Source organism: Crocodylus porosus, unplaced genomic scaffold, assembly GCF_001723895.1.
Source record: "Crocodylus porosus isolate Cpor-Errol unplaced genomic scaffold, CroPor_comp1, whole genome shotgun sequence".
Taxonomy (NCBI): domain Eukaryota; kingdom Metazoa; phylum Chordata; order Crocodylia; family Crocodylidae; genus Crocodylus; species Crocodylus porosus.
In genome coordinates this window covers 5,643,584-5,659,754 of record NW_017728926.1, presented here as the reverse complement: position 1 = coordinate 5,659,754, position 16,171 = coordinate 5,643,584, and the positions used below count along the sequence as shown (strand labels likewise).

Sequence of the window (16,171 nt, the reverse complement as noted above, 5' to 3'; positions counted from 1 at the left end):
CTACAAGCCGCGCCGGCGCTGCTCCGCGCCCGCCCCGAGCCGCGGGCAGGAGCGGCCGGGCCAGGCGTAGCTCCGGGCCGCGCAGGCCCGAACCGCAGGGCTGTGGCCCGGCCGCATGTCCTGCCCCCGAGAGCCGCAGGTTCACTGCCTCACGCAGCCACATTTGCCCCCATCGCTTCTGGCCGCAGCTTTTGCTTTCATCTCCTCCTGCTGCTCCTGCTTCTGCTTGCACCTGCCCGCCTCTGCCTCTGCCACCGCCTGCGCCTGGCACCGCCGCTCGGCCGAGCTGGTGGGAGCTGTGTAACCCCGCAGGGGCCGGGGCTGATGCTGGCAGGGGGACAAGGCAGTCTCGCACCTCAGCGCCCAGGAGTCTCCCCAGGGTGCCTGGACTTGGCCCCGGGGATGCGACTCCCACTGAAAAGCCAGGGGGCACGTCCCAGACCGTGCCCTCGGGGAGCGGCCCCCGCAGAGGCAGCGCTCCTGTGCGGGAGCGGCTGAGCTGCGCGCAGACGGGCAGGGAGATCCTCCGGGGCTGGCAACATGACGAGTTTGGTGCAGAGCCAAGCGGCTGTGAGGAAACAGCAGAACAGGCCCCAGCCAGATCTCCGTCCCGTTGCCCTTTGTTCAGAGGCCCGATGGGCGCAGGAGCAGGCTTGGAAGCTCCTTTGGACCCAGCAGCCTCAGGGGACCGTGGGCTGGGGCCTGCGGGGCTGCAAAAGGCTTTCCGTTCCAGGTGCGGACAGACTGGGACACGCTCACTTTAAGCTCAGGCTGTGCCTGGTCCGTGGGGCCATTGCGCTGTGGCGTGGTGGCACATTTTCCCCCTGTAGTTTCAAACTGAACGGAGGGAACGGGGGAGGGGATGGGCCTGGGAAGGTTCGAGGCAGCTGCAGCTAAGAAAAGATCCTTGTGGGCTGTGAGGAGAGGGCAGCCGGCAATGACGCTACACCCCGGCAGGACTGAGGCCCCTGAGCGTGGTTCACTGGAGCTGCTGCCCTCGTGCTGTGGAGCACACACCACCTCCTGTTGCAGACGGGCCCTCCAGATCAGTGTCCTCAGCTGCTTTTAGTGCTCTTGCCAGGCGACTCCTCTGGGTTGGGAGAGGCTGGTGTATGAAAGCTACTGGAGGTCCGTGGGGCTGGCGCAGCAGGGCTGAGAAGGAGAGGGGTTGGCTTCAAGTGCTGTCACCACTGGGTTTTTCAGCTGTTACAGACCAAAGCCCCCCAGTGCTGTGATGCTGCCGTGTATCTTGCTGTGTGCAGGGCTGCATGCAGGATAGTCTATCCCTGGTGTTAGTACGAAACAAAACCCCTTTCTTCTTTTTCTCCTTAAAGACTTTTCTCGTGTTCTTGGTAATTAAAGCAGTTCCTGCAGAAGCTATGGTCTGCAATGGAGGAGAGTACGCAGTACATGGCGAGTGTTGTCCTATGTGCAGTCCAGGTACGTAAATGTGGTTTCTTTTGGAAACAAAGCCCTTTCCTAAAGCAGCCCCCTTGCCTGGCCTCCTCTTCTAGCCTACGTTGTCTCTGGACACAACTCCGGACACCAAAGCTTGTACAATTGGAGTGACAGTGGTGGGATGCAAGTTCTCTACCCTGCAGAACCCATTCATGTATATCAGCAGAGTGCCCGGGTGTAGACGCAACATGTGCTAACAGAAGGAACTGGCCATCTTCCCCAACAGCATGAGAGAAGCTGATAAAGGCACCTATCTGTGGGCAGAGCTGCATCCACCCCACCGGTTCAGTGCTTTAAGACCAAAACTGAGCAACCCAAGCTGCACTGGGAGCTAAACTTTTGGGCATACAATGCATGTTATGAATGCATCAGAGGAGGATGTGGGGTGGGTTAATCTCAGGGCTGAGGCACTGCGTAGAACACGGGAGATCCCAAAAGAGATTTTCTGCATGGCTTTGGCTAAGTTGCACTCATCATCTCTTTGCTGGCTGTCTGGGCCTTAGCCTGGCAGCTTACTGGTGGGAGTGGGGATGGTCTCACAAAGACCCTTGCTCATTGCTGGACACAATGTGATTCTGTTTCCATGGAAACCCTAACACAGGCAATCGCCAGTTTATGTTACCCTAATTCCCTGTAGCCAGGGACTTCTTCTGTCACACAGTTTCAGTCCTGCCCCCAGGCAGAGTCCTACAGTGTGCTTTCAAGAGGCCCTTATCACCAGCTCCTTTAAGCCCTCTTCCCAGGCAGTCACCGGGCACTCACATGGCCCGTGCTGTGGAGAGCACCCTGCAGACACCAGTCCGCCTGGGGACTCCCCAGGGAGATCTGCAGTCCCTGGGATTCCATCTTCTGAGGAGCCCAGACCCTGCACAGTCACATGAGGACATGCACATGCATGACAGGGCCCGTGTCCTGCTCCACAAACTGGAAGCATGAGTGCAGTGGGGATAACAACATAACAGCATGGTCACACACACGCCATCATTTGTGCCCAACCATCCTGTATTTGTGTTGAGCAGACAGAACTGGTCTGATGGGTCACAGTCTCCAAATTGGTAGAGTACTTCCTGATGAGAACTCTGGATTTTAGCAAACTGGGTGTGGAACGGGTGTGCATCATAATGCGCACTTGCCTGTGCCTGTATTTCGACTGTCCATGAAGAATGTATCAGATATACCGCCTTGGTTCAGACAGGAGCTAATGATTTTGTGTGCCTTTAGGTCAACGAGTACAGAAACATTGCAACAATTTCTCCTCCACAACCTGCATTCCTTGTGTAGGAAACACATATACAGACCATCCCAATGGCTTAGAGGAGTGCAGAAGATGTAAATTTTGTGATGAAGGTAAAGGCACTGTGAAATGTTGAATGTGACTTTATTCTGGTTCCCGCTTCACCCCAGGCACACGACCAGACCTCCAGAGTCTGAGGTTCAGCTTCTAACTTATTTTTGCAGCCCTCTGGAGCCTGGCAGTAGTCACCTAGATTGGCAGCAGGGTTTTATGTATTTCATTTAAAGAAATAGGACGAATGTTTTATTATTTAGGAAAAGAATGCTTTCACCTTTGCCAGCCCCAGTGCCTCCTCACTTGCATGTTGTACCGGGGGGAGATCAGACCCTTGCCTTTCAAGCAGTGGCTAAGGAGCTGCTGCTCTAGTGCAGAAGACAAAAGGTGCTTGGGGAACTTCAAGCTGCATTTGTGACTTAAGTTCCCAGTTGTGGGGCCATGATGGTCTGGTCTCAACGTACATTAGAGCAGGTTGAAGGCAGCAAGGCAGAAGGCTAGCCTAGCAGATGTTATGACAGCTGGGTGCCCTTCGAAAGTCCCAGGGCAAGGCAGTGCTCCTCAAGTGCTGTTGAAGCCCTGATTCTGTGTTGTCTGATACCTGGGGCCAGGTTTTTACCTGGCACACAGAGAATGCAGGGGAGTGTTGAGTCTCATTTCCCTTGTAGGTGATTAGCGCTCACTTGGTAGCCTTTTGGTACTACCCTGTAGTCATTTGGCCCAAATGTAAATGCAACCCAAAGAGTATGAGAGGGGAGACGGCTGTGGGTGGTGTGATGTACATAGAAGCAGGGGCAGATTTGGGGGTGGGGAGGTGTGGTGGCATGGATGCAGCCTCTTTCAGTCAACTGTGTTACGGGATCAGCAGCTGGGGACTTCTGTTTTTTTCCATTCCCCAAAATAAGCATCCCCTCCTCCCTTCCCTCTTTACTCAGCAGCACCTCCCCTCCCATCCCCACCTCCCCTCTCCCTTTGCCACCACTCTTGTTGCCTTTTTCTGTCGAGGGCTTGGGAAGCTCCATAGCCTGTGCTGCACGCTCCAGCTCTGCTGTTTGTGGAGGTGGGCTGAGCTGTGGGCAGCAGTAGCAGAGTCTGGGTCCCTCCTTTCTGCCTTACCACCCTGGGAGCAGGCATGATGGTAGGGAACCTGGTGTTAATCAGCCTGGTGTTGCTCCGTCTCTGACTCAACCTGCTTTCATGTGCAGCTCAGCTGGAGTGAGGCAGGAGCAGCTCTGAATGCCCCCCAAGTCAGCTGTGGGCAGCAGTGGGAGGGAGGAGGAAGGAGAAAGGGGAGAAGAGGGAATGGGTCACTGCACAGGGGTGAAGGGAGGGAAGGAGGAAAGATTTTGACCTGCTTGAGGGACTTAAAAATAGTTCCTTGCTGCTGCTCGTGTTGTATGGTCTGTTCACCGTGGTGAAGGGGGTGGGATGGGAGCAGGGCTGCAGCCAGACCTGCAGCACAGGTCGCGACTCTTGCATTCCCTTTCCGAAATCCTGAATCTGCCCATGCATGGCAGCGCTTGTTCAATAGGTCAGCATGCCCAGGTCTGGGAGCTGTCATGCTGTTAGAGGTGTAGCAGCATGGGGTGTGCATGTACGTCTGCTTTTGTCTCTGCTGTTGGTTCCTCAGGTGAAGGGGCTTGTTGTCTTGTGATTTTCCCATAGAACTCAAATTGATAATAAAAGAAAAATGTACATACACAAGAAACACAGTGTGTGGCTGCAGAGTGGGCTATTTCTGCCATGTCTTTCACGATGAGGACTGCGAAATGTGTGAAAAACAGACCATCTGCCCCCCTGGCTCTTGGGTGTCTATTCCAGGTAAGGGGTCGTAGTGGCCACACCATCAAGGGCAGACTCCTGCACTCACAGACTGAACTGGGGAAGAGGTAACGGCAGTTTAACCATTCAAGACTGAGGGAGGGTGCTGAGCCAGAGCAGCAGCTGGAGGAGCTGGTGGGATGTATGCAGGCTGCAGCTGCCTTGGTTTGGAGATGTTTCTGCAGTCAAGGCTGCTTTGGGCCACACTTCCATGTAAGCATCCCTCTGGCTTCCTGTCTTACAGGTACAGTTACCAGTGACAACGTATGTGAGATCTGTCCTAAGGGAACCTTTTCAGCAGCAAATATGTCAACAGTCTGCACACCGTGGACCAGGTAGGTGCCTGACTTTTCCTGGCGCTTTCTTGCATTGACTTTCTACTTTGCTCTGTGTTTCCCTTCAGGATTGCATCTTTCAGCTGAAGTTGCTGGTACATCAGCTGTGGGTAAAGGAGCTCCAAGGACAGCACACATTAATGAGTTGAGGCCCCAGGCTGAGTAGCGGGGCGTCCCTCCAAGGCTGGGGACAGGAGTCCTTTTCTGCTTCCTCTGCTGCTCTCTGCCCCTCATCCTCATCGCACAGGGGCATGTGGAGGGGCCAGGTGGATCTGTGCACTGGGCCAATGCTGGGAAGCTGTCCATCCGCCTGTGCAGCACAACTGCTTTTCCAAGGCTGAGCGGGCCACCCTCGTGTGGCCGTAGAGGAGGAGTTTGACTTTCTCAGGCTCCTGGTAGATGTGGAGTTAGAGGCGTCATGGAACCTGATGCACGACCCAAGCAATCATGCTTCCTGCCATGCTACACAAGCATGTGTATTGTGGGGTCAGGGATCAAATCCAAATCAAGTCATATTGCCAGTGCAGGGGGAGCACAAGATCATGATCTCCATCTACACCTGCACTACCAGTAGCAAGCCAGTCACTGATTTGTGCTCCCAGCCTTGGAAGTACAGCAGAGTCAAGGAATCCAAGTGCTGCCCCTCAGGCTGGGAGTGGCAGCTGATCACAGCTCCCAGCCTCAGTGGCATGGTGGAGCCCTTGACTCGGCTGCATCCCCGAGGTTGGCAGGTGATTTGAGCACCTAGCCTCCAGAGCACATGGGAATCGAGGGCTCCCATGTGCTCCTGAGACTGGTAGCCCTGACCAGCTGATGCCTGGTCACGTACAATTTAAGTCAGGATGGGAACCAGCCACGGAGTTATTACATATATTTTATGTCATAACTTTGGTGGTTATTATTTGTTTTATTGTGCCATTAATTGTATTAACATGTAGCCAGGTTACAAGCTCATTAATCACACCTGAGGTGTAACACCCACCAGGGGTATCGGAATATAAAGTATAAATGCATATTTTAAAGTTATTCAATGCAAAACGCTCCAGTGAGGCTGAATTGGCCCTCAGCATAGTGGTTTTATGGAAGACTCTCAGCCTTTCTATCCCTTGGATGGTGCTAAGTGCCATGGTAGAGTGTGATAGTGAATGCCTGTGGGTTTCTTGTGCCCTGGGTGGTATCAAAGTCTGTATGGGAATGTCCCTGTTCCTGCTTTAGGTCTGCGGAGGCCCCTGAGGGGAGGGCAGCAGGGCGGAGAGCCCTGGATCCTTGCCCCACGGTGTGGGGGAGAGAGCCTGTGTACTGGGGCCTGACACCAACAGCTGGGGCTCAGGCACTGCCAGGGTGGGAAGGGCACCGTGGGCCCTGGTTTCGTAGCCCTGGCAGCTGCGGGTCCCCACCGGCAGGGCTGGGAGGGGTAGCGGGGTGCAGGTCAGGAGTGAAGGGCACCAGCAGGCATGTGGGTTAGGAGTGAGAAGCACTGGCAGGTATGGGGGCTATGGGTTGGGAGTGAGGGGCAGAAATAGGGCTGTGGGGCTGTGGGTTGAGAGTGTGGGGCACCAGCATATCAGGGCTGCTCAGCACCACAAAGCAGCAGTGGAGATAGTTGCAGCAAAGGGGGCGGGGGAGCTCTGATTTTCTGTGATTAAAAAACCAAAATCAAATCCAAAATATTTAAGTATTTAGCATTAATTTTGTTATAATGATTGAGGCACTGGAAGGCTTCCAAATAGCTTTGAAATTGTCAATGCATCAATAAAAAAGTGTGCTCAACTGATGCCTGTATAGATGGTGGTATATCATTTTAATTGTGGAAAAACAAGGATTTGGGGTTTTAAAAAAGGAGAGTTTTGGATTTTTTTGTCACAGAAACTGGGATTTTCATAGAGAAAAAAAATGGTATGCCTGTGATAACTCCATTCCTGCCACCTGTTAACACTTGATGCTTTTATAGCTTATGTTCCCGGCCCTGCCCAGGTTGCTTGTCTGTGGGGATGCTGGTGACACATCTGTTTGCTCCTAATGTGCATGTATCTTCCTTTATTCCAGGTGCGAAGACAGTGGTATGGTTGAAGTAAAGGCCGGGACATCTGCTTCAGATGCAGATTGTGGAAGCAGAGGTTATGCGACAGTTGTGGCAGTGACAGTTTGTGTTGTACTTGTCTTGTTGTTGATATCTGCAGCAGTGGTCTTCTACTGGCGAGGAAGAAAGACGAGACTGTATGTGCCACGTAAGTGTCAGCAGCCGAGAGCTCCTAGCATTCCAAGGGGCGGCTGTGACTCGGGGCGGCCGCGTGTGCCCGGTGGACTTTGTTTCCCCTGCAAGATCCTGAGCAGCAACTTCTAACTAGGAGCCCTGAGCATGTCAGATAAGGGTTGGGCCTTCACCATTGTACTTCTACCCTGGGCATCTCCCCTGGGGTTAGTGCAGGTAACAGTCACAGCCATGCAGTCCAAGCACTGTCCCTTGGCCACCCCGTGTCCAGCTACAGGCAGAGGTCGGTCTTGTGATCTTAATTGCTTGAATACTGTAATGCAAAACGCCCAACTACTGTCTGACAGGACTGCTTTCTTTCCTTTGCAGCTATACAGGAGGCAGAGGTGAGTGCCTGACGGCTCATTTTTTACGTGCCCCAACCAAAGTCAGCTTGTTCGACAGGGCATTGTGAGCTGTGTCTGTGTGCTGGAAGAGTCTTGACTGACTGGTGTGTGTGAGTGTGCGAGTGAGACCAGCTTTTGGGAGCCAACAGCCCCTTTACGGAGGAGTGGAGGGATGCTGCAAGGGAGCTAATTAACTGATGCAGCACCTTGCTCCATGTCAGCACAAGTCTTCCTTCTGCCATGGAAACCTTGAGGGAAGTAGGCTGTCGCTTTTGAATTCCCCAAAATATACACGGCGTGAGCCCGCTGTGGTACTCTCCCAGATGTGCTGCAGGAAACTGAGTATGAACCCCTGGTGCAGTGAATGGGGATTGGGCTGGATAAGCATTGGTCAGGGATGATGTAAGAGTACATTTTTGTATTTGTGCAGGGGATTGGATCAGAGGACCCTTGAGGTCCCTTCTAACACTGGTTCATTGCAATGGAGCTCTGTGCATGGCTTGTCAGATGTGGGGCCAGTGTTCCACATGGAGACACAACTTGCATCTCTAGGAGAGCAGGACATGACCCTGAAATTCTGGACTGGCACAGAAAACGTGAAATGTTTGACTTAACTCGGTCTGTGCATAGACAGGGATTTGGCCTCTGATATTTGAGAAGTGCCGAGGTCCTGGAATGAGAGATACCCATGGAGTCTGGAGAACTGCGATAATTCAGTGTCAGGAGTGTCCTTGTTCCAAGGGGCAAATTGTATTGGTGTCTCGGCTGGAGTGGAGCATGGCCAAAAATGGCTATGCCACCTTTGAATCCCACAATAGACCTGGATGTTCCAAGTCTCTCTTATTTTTCATTTTTAAAGGACAGATGCCCTGCGAAACGTGAGGAAGCACTGGCGCGAGTGCCGGAGAATGGGCGTGAGATAGCCATAGGCATTCAGGAAACAACCTTACACCCTGGAGTGCTGGCTGTTCCAGGCGTCTGACCTGACACAGGCAAGATCAGTTGATGGAGGAAAGCTGTTGTAAAGGGGAAAAAACAAAGAGCTCTTAGCCAAGCCTGCAAGCCGTGTGTGTGGAGTCATGGGGAATAACCACCTGCCTAGCTCCTGTGGATAAGACCCAACAAGGAAGAACTAAGACTGCATCCAGCCCAGTGCAGGAACAGGGCGGTTTTCAGACTCCCTCATTGCTGCGTTCCAGTATCCTCCTGCTCTGGGCAAGGGTGCTTTATTGAGCTGTGTATCTGGAGTAGCATCATAGAAGCACCCTTGTGGGAGACAGCCACTGTACGACTATCCTGCAGCACTCAAATGTCTGAAGTCACACAGGAGCTTCCTCACCATCATCCAGCCTGTTGATGCCACACCCAAGGAGGCACAACGACAGATGTGCAACGAGAGGCTGAAGAAAACACCTGACAGTGACAATATGTACATTCCAGCAGCTGAGTCCTTCCCAGCAGGGGTGAGGAAGCACGGCAAAGGCGGCGATGTCTCAACCGACTATGTACCAGAGTCGGACCATCCAAGGGACGAATGAAGAAGTGCGGCTACACCATTGTTTCAACTGCCTGCGAGTGTGGCACAGAGCCTCAGACTGGGCAACACTTACTGCAGTGTTAGTTACATAAAGGCACATGTATAGTGAAAAATGTTGTAAAGTATATTAAACAAACACAAGCATGCGTAGCAAAATGGTCAAACGTGGTGTAGAAACAGAAGAAGAAGAAGAAGAATGGGAAGCAGTCTCCTTTTTCCAGGTAACATCACTATCCCTGATTATCGCATTTCTATTATGAACTCTCCAGTGACCGCACTGCCAAGATTGAGGACTGGCTTCATTGCATACCTACACTTGTATTCTTACTGGGTTTAGTCAGTTCTATGTGAGAATCTCCCATGCATGTATCGTGTTAGATGCTGAGGCCACAAAGAGTTTCTGGTATCCAGAAATCTCTTGAGTCATTTCCTGTATTCCCCCATCCATTGATCCCTCAACCTGTTTTAGTTTTTCCACATTGAACCAGCTGATCTCCAAATAGTCCCGAAGTGGTTGATGTATGTAGTGTTAATATTGTAATAAATGAGAACAGGTTTTTATATAACCATAATGAGTACTTTTCCTCACAGTGTGCCTGCATGTACTTTTCCTTACAATACATCTGTCACTTCATAAGCACCTTTATCTAAGTCTCTTCTAGGTTTAATATACACAGAGAACATCTCAGGTAGGAAGTTTGTGTAGAAATCAAGTTGAACCTCTGTGGGTAGCAGCCCCGTTCCCCCGACAGAAGAACTTTCCTGTTGTAGGGGACCAGTTTGTTGTAAAGGGCTTTCATTAGTATTTGTAGACAAAGGGGTTCTTGCCTGAGAGGCAAGATTACAGGAGAAGGCATTGGTGTTAACGTGTGAGATCCTGGGAGGTGGTGATTTTGAAGACTGGGGAAGAGGCTTTTCAGCTCAATCTGGGGAACAGTGGAAGCAAGTGCGGGGTTGTGGAGAAGCAGTTGGAGGGGTGATCCCTGCTGGCCTGGGTGGAAGCCTGGAGGGTAATGCCATCCTCTTGTGAGCTACATGAGCAGGTAGGGAGGTAAAGTAGGGGCCCAGCTCTGCTCTGCTGGCAGGCTCATGAATTGGGAGGAACAGCTGTGTTTTGCATGTGCTGTCATGCTGGCCTGCACTGTGTATCCAAATGTGCTGCAGATCAGAGGGCTCTTCAGCCCCTGTGCATTGCTAGATCTGAGACCCAACATTTGGAGCAGGCCTGCTGGCTGGCCCCTGGTGTAGGAGTAGGGCCGCGTGTGGCACAGGATTTCCTCCGTGTGGTGGTGTCTAGGCCTGAGCTTTTGCTTCTGACTGCCTAAAGGCCATCCGCTAATACAGAGCTGTGTGTTACTAGTGTTGTAAAGGACTTGACCATCCTCAGAGGAAAAGTGCTTGAGGGATGTGAAATATTAACTCTAAACGTAACAGCAGCTGCTTCAGTATCGCAGGGCTGAGTGCTGAGAGCAGGGGTGTGGGAGTCACAAAGGGGTGCTCTGGCCTCCGCCGTGCCTTTTTCCTGGTGCGTCATCTGGGGTAAAGTATATGACTGGTTCCTGTGAGTAAAATGCACAATACCAATGTCATCAATCATTTTGCAAGAGTCTGCTCCTTCCTATCTTAGGGGTTGTGCTTCGAGGGGGAGCCTGGGAAAAGGGGCTATAAGAGAGCGCTCAGCTTTGGGAGTTGCAGCTTTGAGGCTATGCGAGTTGGGGGCGGGGGTAGGCACAACTGTGGTGGGATCTTGTTTTTTTTATGTGACGTCATCCTGCTAAACAGACGTTGCAGTAGGAACCATTGCTGTCTTGGACTGTGTCTAGGAAATGGTTTCCAGTGTGCAGATGAGAAAAGAAAGCAAAGCGTTATTTGCTTCTGTTCTGAAGTTTCCTACTAGCAAATGAGCCAGATATTAAATGGGTCTTGAGAGTTGGGACCAAGAAGGTGGGAAGTTGCTGAGAATTTGGGCCTGCATGTCTCCATGAAAATCAGTTCATGCTTGTGAAAAGTTCTGTGCTATGGTTGGGTCAGCACTTTCCAAAGGGAAGAGTGAAAACAACCCTTGGCCTGTAAAATTTCTGTATCCAGCCGAGTTGAAGCAACAACATTTGAAGCTCTTTGTGTGTTGTTTGGGTTGCGCTCTTAAGGAGTTTGAGTACTGGCTTTAGTGATGATCGCTGGCAAGTGATGCTGCTAGAAATGATTCCCTTTTATGCAGTTTGAGTTCTATTTCCATCTGCCCCGTCATACAACCACTGGACCCCAAACAGGGCAAGCGCAGCTAGCAAGCCCACGGCTCAGGTACCCCATCAGTCAGGCCTCCCTGTCTTTTTGGCCAATTAGTGCCACCCAATCAGGCAGTAGGACCCCCATGATCCAGACAAAGGCACATGCTTGGGGAAAAAAAGGACCCTTAGTCATGACAAGCCTTACCCAGCAATTACCTTTCTTTGCCAGATTGCTTGCTACCTTTGTCCTCCTTGCTACCTTGAGACCGACTTCTCTTACTCCAGCCTTGGCCAGTAGATCCTGCAGCACAACTTCAGCACGGCCGCAGCACCCCATGCCTCCAGACTCCTTCCCGAATGTAGCAGTAGCATAGTGATGATGGCTCCTTTCAACCCCTCCTGGTCTAAACAGACACACCTTTGACTTGGACTGGTATCTTGCTTTAACTTAAAAAGCCCTTCCCCCTTTCTGGTATTTACTCATGAATATACTGAGAAGGAGCCCTCAATATCGCCTTTCAGCCCTCGGTTGGCTAGGCTAAACAAGCCAAACTGGCTGACTCCATTGCCTCAAACACCGTAGTACCTGTTTTTTGCATCTCTTCTAGTTTGAATTCATGCTTTTTGGTCATAGGTGACCAGAAGTGCGCACAATATTTTAAATGAGATTTGACAGATTCATTGAGGAATGGTGCAAATACTTCCCAGTCTCTTCTGATTGTACCTCATGAGATGCATTTCAGAGTTGCAGTAGGCTTTTGCACAGCTGTATCCCTTTGGTAGGTAATGGTCCTCCCATGAGCAACCAGTATACCCGTGCAGCAAAATCCCCAGAATTTGTTTTTATTTTCATAATGCTTTCCCTGCCCTTCCCCAACCATTTCTGAGTTCCTGTCTGCCCTCTCTATCCCTTATAAGTGATTACAAGCTAAGTTCTTGTATACTATAATTGTTATATGCCCGTTTTTATATTATAAATAGTGTTCTGTTATGTTTGTACTGACTTTTACTCTTTTGTATTGTATTATATTGTATTCCTATAATTTGTACATTGATTGTATTGTTTCATATGAATATTGTATGGTTTAGGCCTGTGCCTGTAAAGTGATGTCAAGTATCCATTCCCATCTTTTCCCATCTTGTCCCCATGCCTTGTTGTGTAAGTATGTTGCGGTTCTGTAACCTCTCCCATGTAAATTAGTTTTCCTTGAATGCCTGAAAGAAAAGAGTGACTGGATGAGTGAAACACAATGATAGCAAGACCCCCTGCTAGATCATCTGACCATCAAAAGCAGTACCTGGACCATCGACCCAGCCATTGGAACCACCTTCAGCGTTCAAGACACAAAAGAGGAGGCAACCCCCCACTGTGCTGAGTCTGCACATGCTCACTATGAACATCTGGAACGGGACTGACATTGCTTGGACGTGCCCTCCCCATAGGAGATCATAGGTAGTCTGCCCCATAAAAACGGGTAGTGAAGACTGACTGCTGGGCACGCCATCTTCACCTGGACCAGACCTGTTCCACGTCACGCTGCCGATCAACCCAGAGACCCTCCGGTGACCCCCCTCTGGACTGCACCTGCTGGAGAAAGACCCTGACCGGCCATTGAGGACCCCCTCCCAGCCTGGATAGGTAGCTGTCACCCTCATCCTCTCTTCAACCAAGGACTTGGACTCTGCTTCTCTTCCCTACCTGGACTCCAACCCTTCCACTGAGTCTCTTTCTTCTGCTACTATTGCGTGCGTGTGTGTGGGAGTGCTTGTGTGGGTGTGCGTGGGAACCAAGCTGTACAATACCATGTTCATTTAATGAAACTGTTATTTGGACCCTTGAGTTGGGTTTTGTTTTACTGCGGTTCAGCCCTGCTCCAATCTCTTCTCCTCGCCCCTCTACCTTGTGTCTCATTTCTCCCTCTCCTGCTTCTGGCTCACTTGCACCTCCAGCACCTGTCCCATGCACCTGTGGCTCCAGCCGTCCTGAGCTCCTCTCTGCCTGCACACCCTGTTCCTTTGCTATTGCCCCATTTCCACTAACTTTTCCACTGATCTATGCCACTTGCTCTTTAGTTACCAAGCACCCCAAGCATAGGTACCACAGGCACCAACAAACACACACTGTCACCTGACTCAGTGTTTAACCTGTGTGTGTATCTGTGTGTGTGTGTGTATTGTGTATGATTTCATGTCATTAGCATTAGAGTGTGTATGTGCTTGAATTGGTGATAGGTGTGCATGTGCCTAGGCTGGTAATTTTGGATGCATATGTGCCTGAGTTGGTAGTGTGTGTGTGCATGCCTGGTGGGGGGTATGCACCTAATTGATTTGTGTGTGTGTGTGTATGTGCAATTGTACACCATGCCGTCCTGTCTAACAGCACGATATTGAGATCCTGAGCATTGGCCTGACCCCACAGGGCAACACCCACATCCCTCTCCTTTATACCTAGTGTAAAACAAAAGTTTTTGTTAATATCCAAGAACAGGACTTTGTCTTTCCTTGTTATATTTCATCAAATCAAAAGTACAGTTTTGGCCTAGCTGCTGAGTTTTAGCTGCTTAAAATGAAACTGTGTAGGTTAGTCAGTCTTAATTACTTGTATAAAAAAGGTTACCTTATAAGCTCCCCTTTGAAGAGGAAGGTGGCAAACTGACCTGTGAACCAACTTGCAAACTGCTTGCAAACACGCTTGTTTGTGCTCTCTGGTTGGTGCTTCGCTGGTCACTTGGAGTCTCTCCTTGCAAACTTCTCCTGGGCCTGGACTAGCTAGGCCACTTGTTAGGGCCTTTTGCCTCATTTGTTAGATTACCTCATTCCTATTAGTTCAGCACATGTGATTGTTTTTCCTATACAGTAAATCTAGTCTTGCTCAGTGTTGGCAGCTCCTCCCAGTTTTGAGTCTCCTGCAGATTTCCTAGGGACACACTTGTGCACGTCACCACAGAGAGAGGTAGTTAGCTGTTGCTAGACTCAAGTCAGTCAGTAGGCAAGGCAATTATGTACCTTTGTAGACTAACCAAATAAGATATATATGCAGCTCAATATATATCGTATTCAATTCAGTCTACAAAGGTGCATCTCTACCCTGCCTCCTCATTGCCTCATAGTCACTGATGAAACTTTTAAATGGGATAAATCCTAAAATGAATCCCTGTGGACTGCCACTGCTAATGTTTTTCTATTCCAAAAGCTCATCTTTCAATATGAACAATTGTAGCCCTTGTTAATTAACTTTGTACCTACTTTACACTTGTTTTACTGACTGCAGTCTTCTCTGCCTTAAATAATATTTCCCAGGAGCTGCTGAATCAGAAGCTTGCCTTACATCCAGGTAAGTTAGGTCTACTGCAGTGTCTTTGTCTAAGGCTGTTGTTAAGATACGTGAGACGATCTGGATGCAATTGGCCTTTGACAGAACCGTGACGGTGTGTTTAGTCCATTTACTGTTTCCCCTCATTTCCGTCATTATTCTTGCCTTCAAAATTTCCTACAAACCATTGCAAAACCTGGTGATCAGTCTAATGGGCCTGTGGCCATTGAGGTGTCTCTTGCCTATTTTGAATGTAATACATCTGCTGTTCTCCAGTCCAGTCCAGCTTCCACAGTGGGGATCGTTATAAATGCTTTCTGTTGAATCTGCAATTTCACGTGGCAAACAGACTCCCCTGCTGGCAATGTTTCTGGAGAGAATACTCGACCCAGCTTGCCACGTGTGAGAGAGGGGTCGTGCCGTAAATGTTTGACTTTTATGCATAGGAGACAAACTATTGCCCACTCCCCAACAATCAAGTGTTTTCCTGAAGCAGAAAACTGAGAATAATAGAGATGTTGATGACACCCGCAGCTCCTTCACAACTCAGACTTACTGCTTTAAAAGCAGGGTTTCACTTTTTGGGGGCTTTATTGGCTGTAGTAGATATTCTGCTTGCCTGGGTAACAAAGAAATCAGAGGCGTGTGATCTGCCAGCCCTATAGAAGGAGCAGGGCTGCTGGTCCCACAGCAGCATTTTATACATGGCAGATCAACTTCACAGAAGGGATGTAGTGGTGTCTGGGAAATCAAGGTAAGGGGAAGGCTAAAAAAGCCCCACCTTGCCATCTGGGACCATCTTAGACAGCTTCATGATCCCTCTTTCCCCATCTCCAGTTGTATGCAGTCCTTTGTGCTCTTTCTGATCTCTTTTTTCAAACGAGGGAACTGAGAACCACTCTGGACCCTCAGGGTCTCTTGTTTTTAAAGGGAAGGTTTTATTTTCTGCAAACTTGTTTCCTCAACCCCTGCCTTGGCTTCCATAGACATCCTGGTCACATCCTGTATAACAAGCAAACCAGAAGTATGTAATCCCATCAACCCTGGAAGGAAAAAAACGTTCCGTCCGGCTTTGATTACAGCTCCCTCACTCCCAAATACATTGCAAAGGCTGGATTTTGGAGCCTGAGCACTGACAAGAATCCAGCAATTGCCTTGCCATGCCCAGCACAATGGGGGATAGCTTTCCTGCTTTATGGAAACAATGTTGTAGACCATGTGGCTGCAGTCTTAGATGAACTACGCCAGCCTGGGACTGCTGGAGTCATGGCAGTATTCCTGGGCTCTTTCTTACCAGGCTCCTTCCCACATCACTAGGTCTGCTGAACTAGCTTGAGGGGCCAATCAATGTGCAGCGACTCAGTATTGCCAAGGACACTGACTGGGGGTTAGGAAGTTTCATAGTTTGTAGGGTCAGAAGGGACCTGAGCAGATCATCGAGTCTGACCCCCTGCCATGGGCAGGAAAGAGCACTGGGGTCAAACAACCCCCGCAAGGTGTGCATCTAGCCTCCTCTTAAAGACCCCCAGGGTAGGAGCCAGCACCACTTCTCTTGGAAGTTGGTTCCAGATCCTAGCCGCCCTGACCGTGAAG

The 16,171-nt window shown here is 50.3% G+C and overlaps 2 protein-coding genes across 2 annotated transcripts in view; both read left to right on the top strand.

The window, feature by feature from the left end:
• Positions 1–8,530, top strand: part of TNFRSF14 (TNF receptor superfamily member 14) — a 23,005-nt gene extending 14,475 nt beyond the window's left edge. The window contains exons 3-9 of the mRNA XM_019541266.1: positions 1,335–1,440; positions 2,680–2,805; positions 4,412–4,567; positions 4,812–4,902; positions 6,949–7,130; positions 7,484–7,500; positions 8,360–8,530. Coding sequence (XP_019396811.1) covers positions 1,380–1,440; positions 2,680–2,805; positions 4,412–4,567; positions 4,812–4,902; positions 6,949–7,130; positions 7,484–7,500; positions 8,360–8,482 — 756 coding nt within the window. The 5' untranslated portion in view covers positions 1,335–1,379 and the 3' untranslated portion in view covers positions 8,483–8,530. The remainder of the gene's footprint in view (positions 1–1,334; positions 1,441–2,679; positions 2,806–4,411; positions 4,568–4,811; positions 4,903–6,948; positions 7,131–7,483; positions 7,501–8,359) is intronic.
• Positions 8,531–9,192: 662 nt separating this feature from the next.
• The window catches only part of FAM213B (family with sequence similarity 213 member B), a 22,122-nt gene continuing 15,143 nt past the window's right edge, over positions 9,193–16,171 (top strand). Inside the window, 1 exon segment of the mRNA XM_019541708.1 lies at positions 9,193–9,258. Coding sequence (XP_019397253.1) covers positions 9,193–9,258 — 66 coding nt within the window.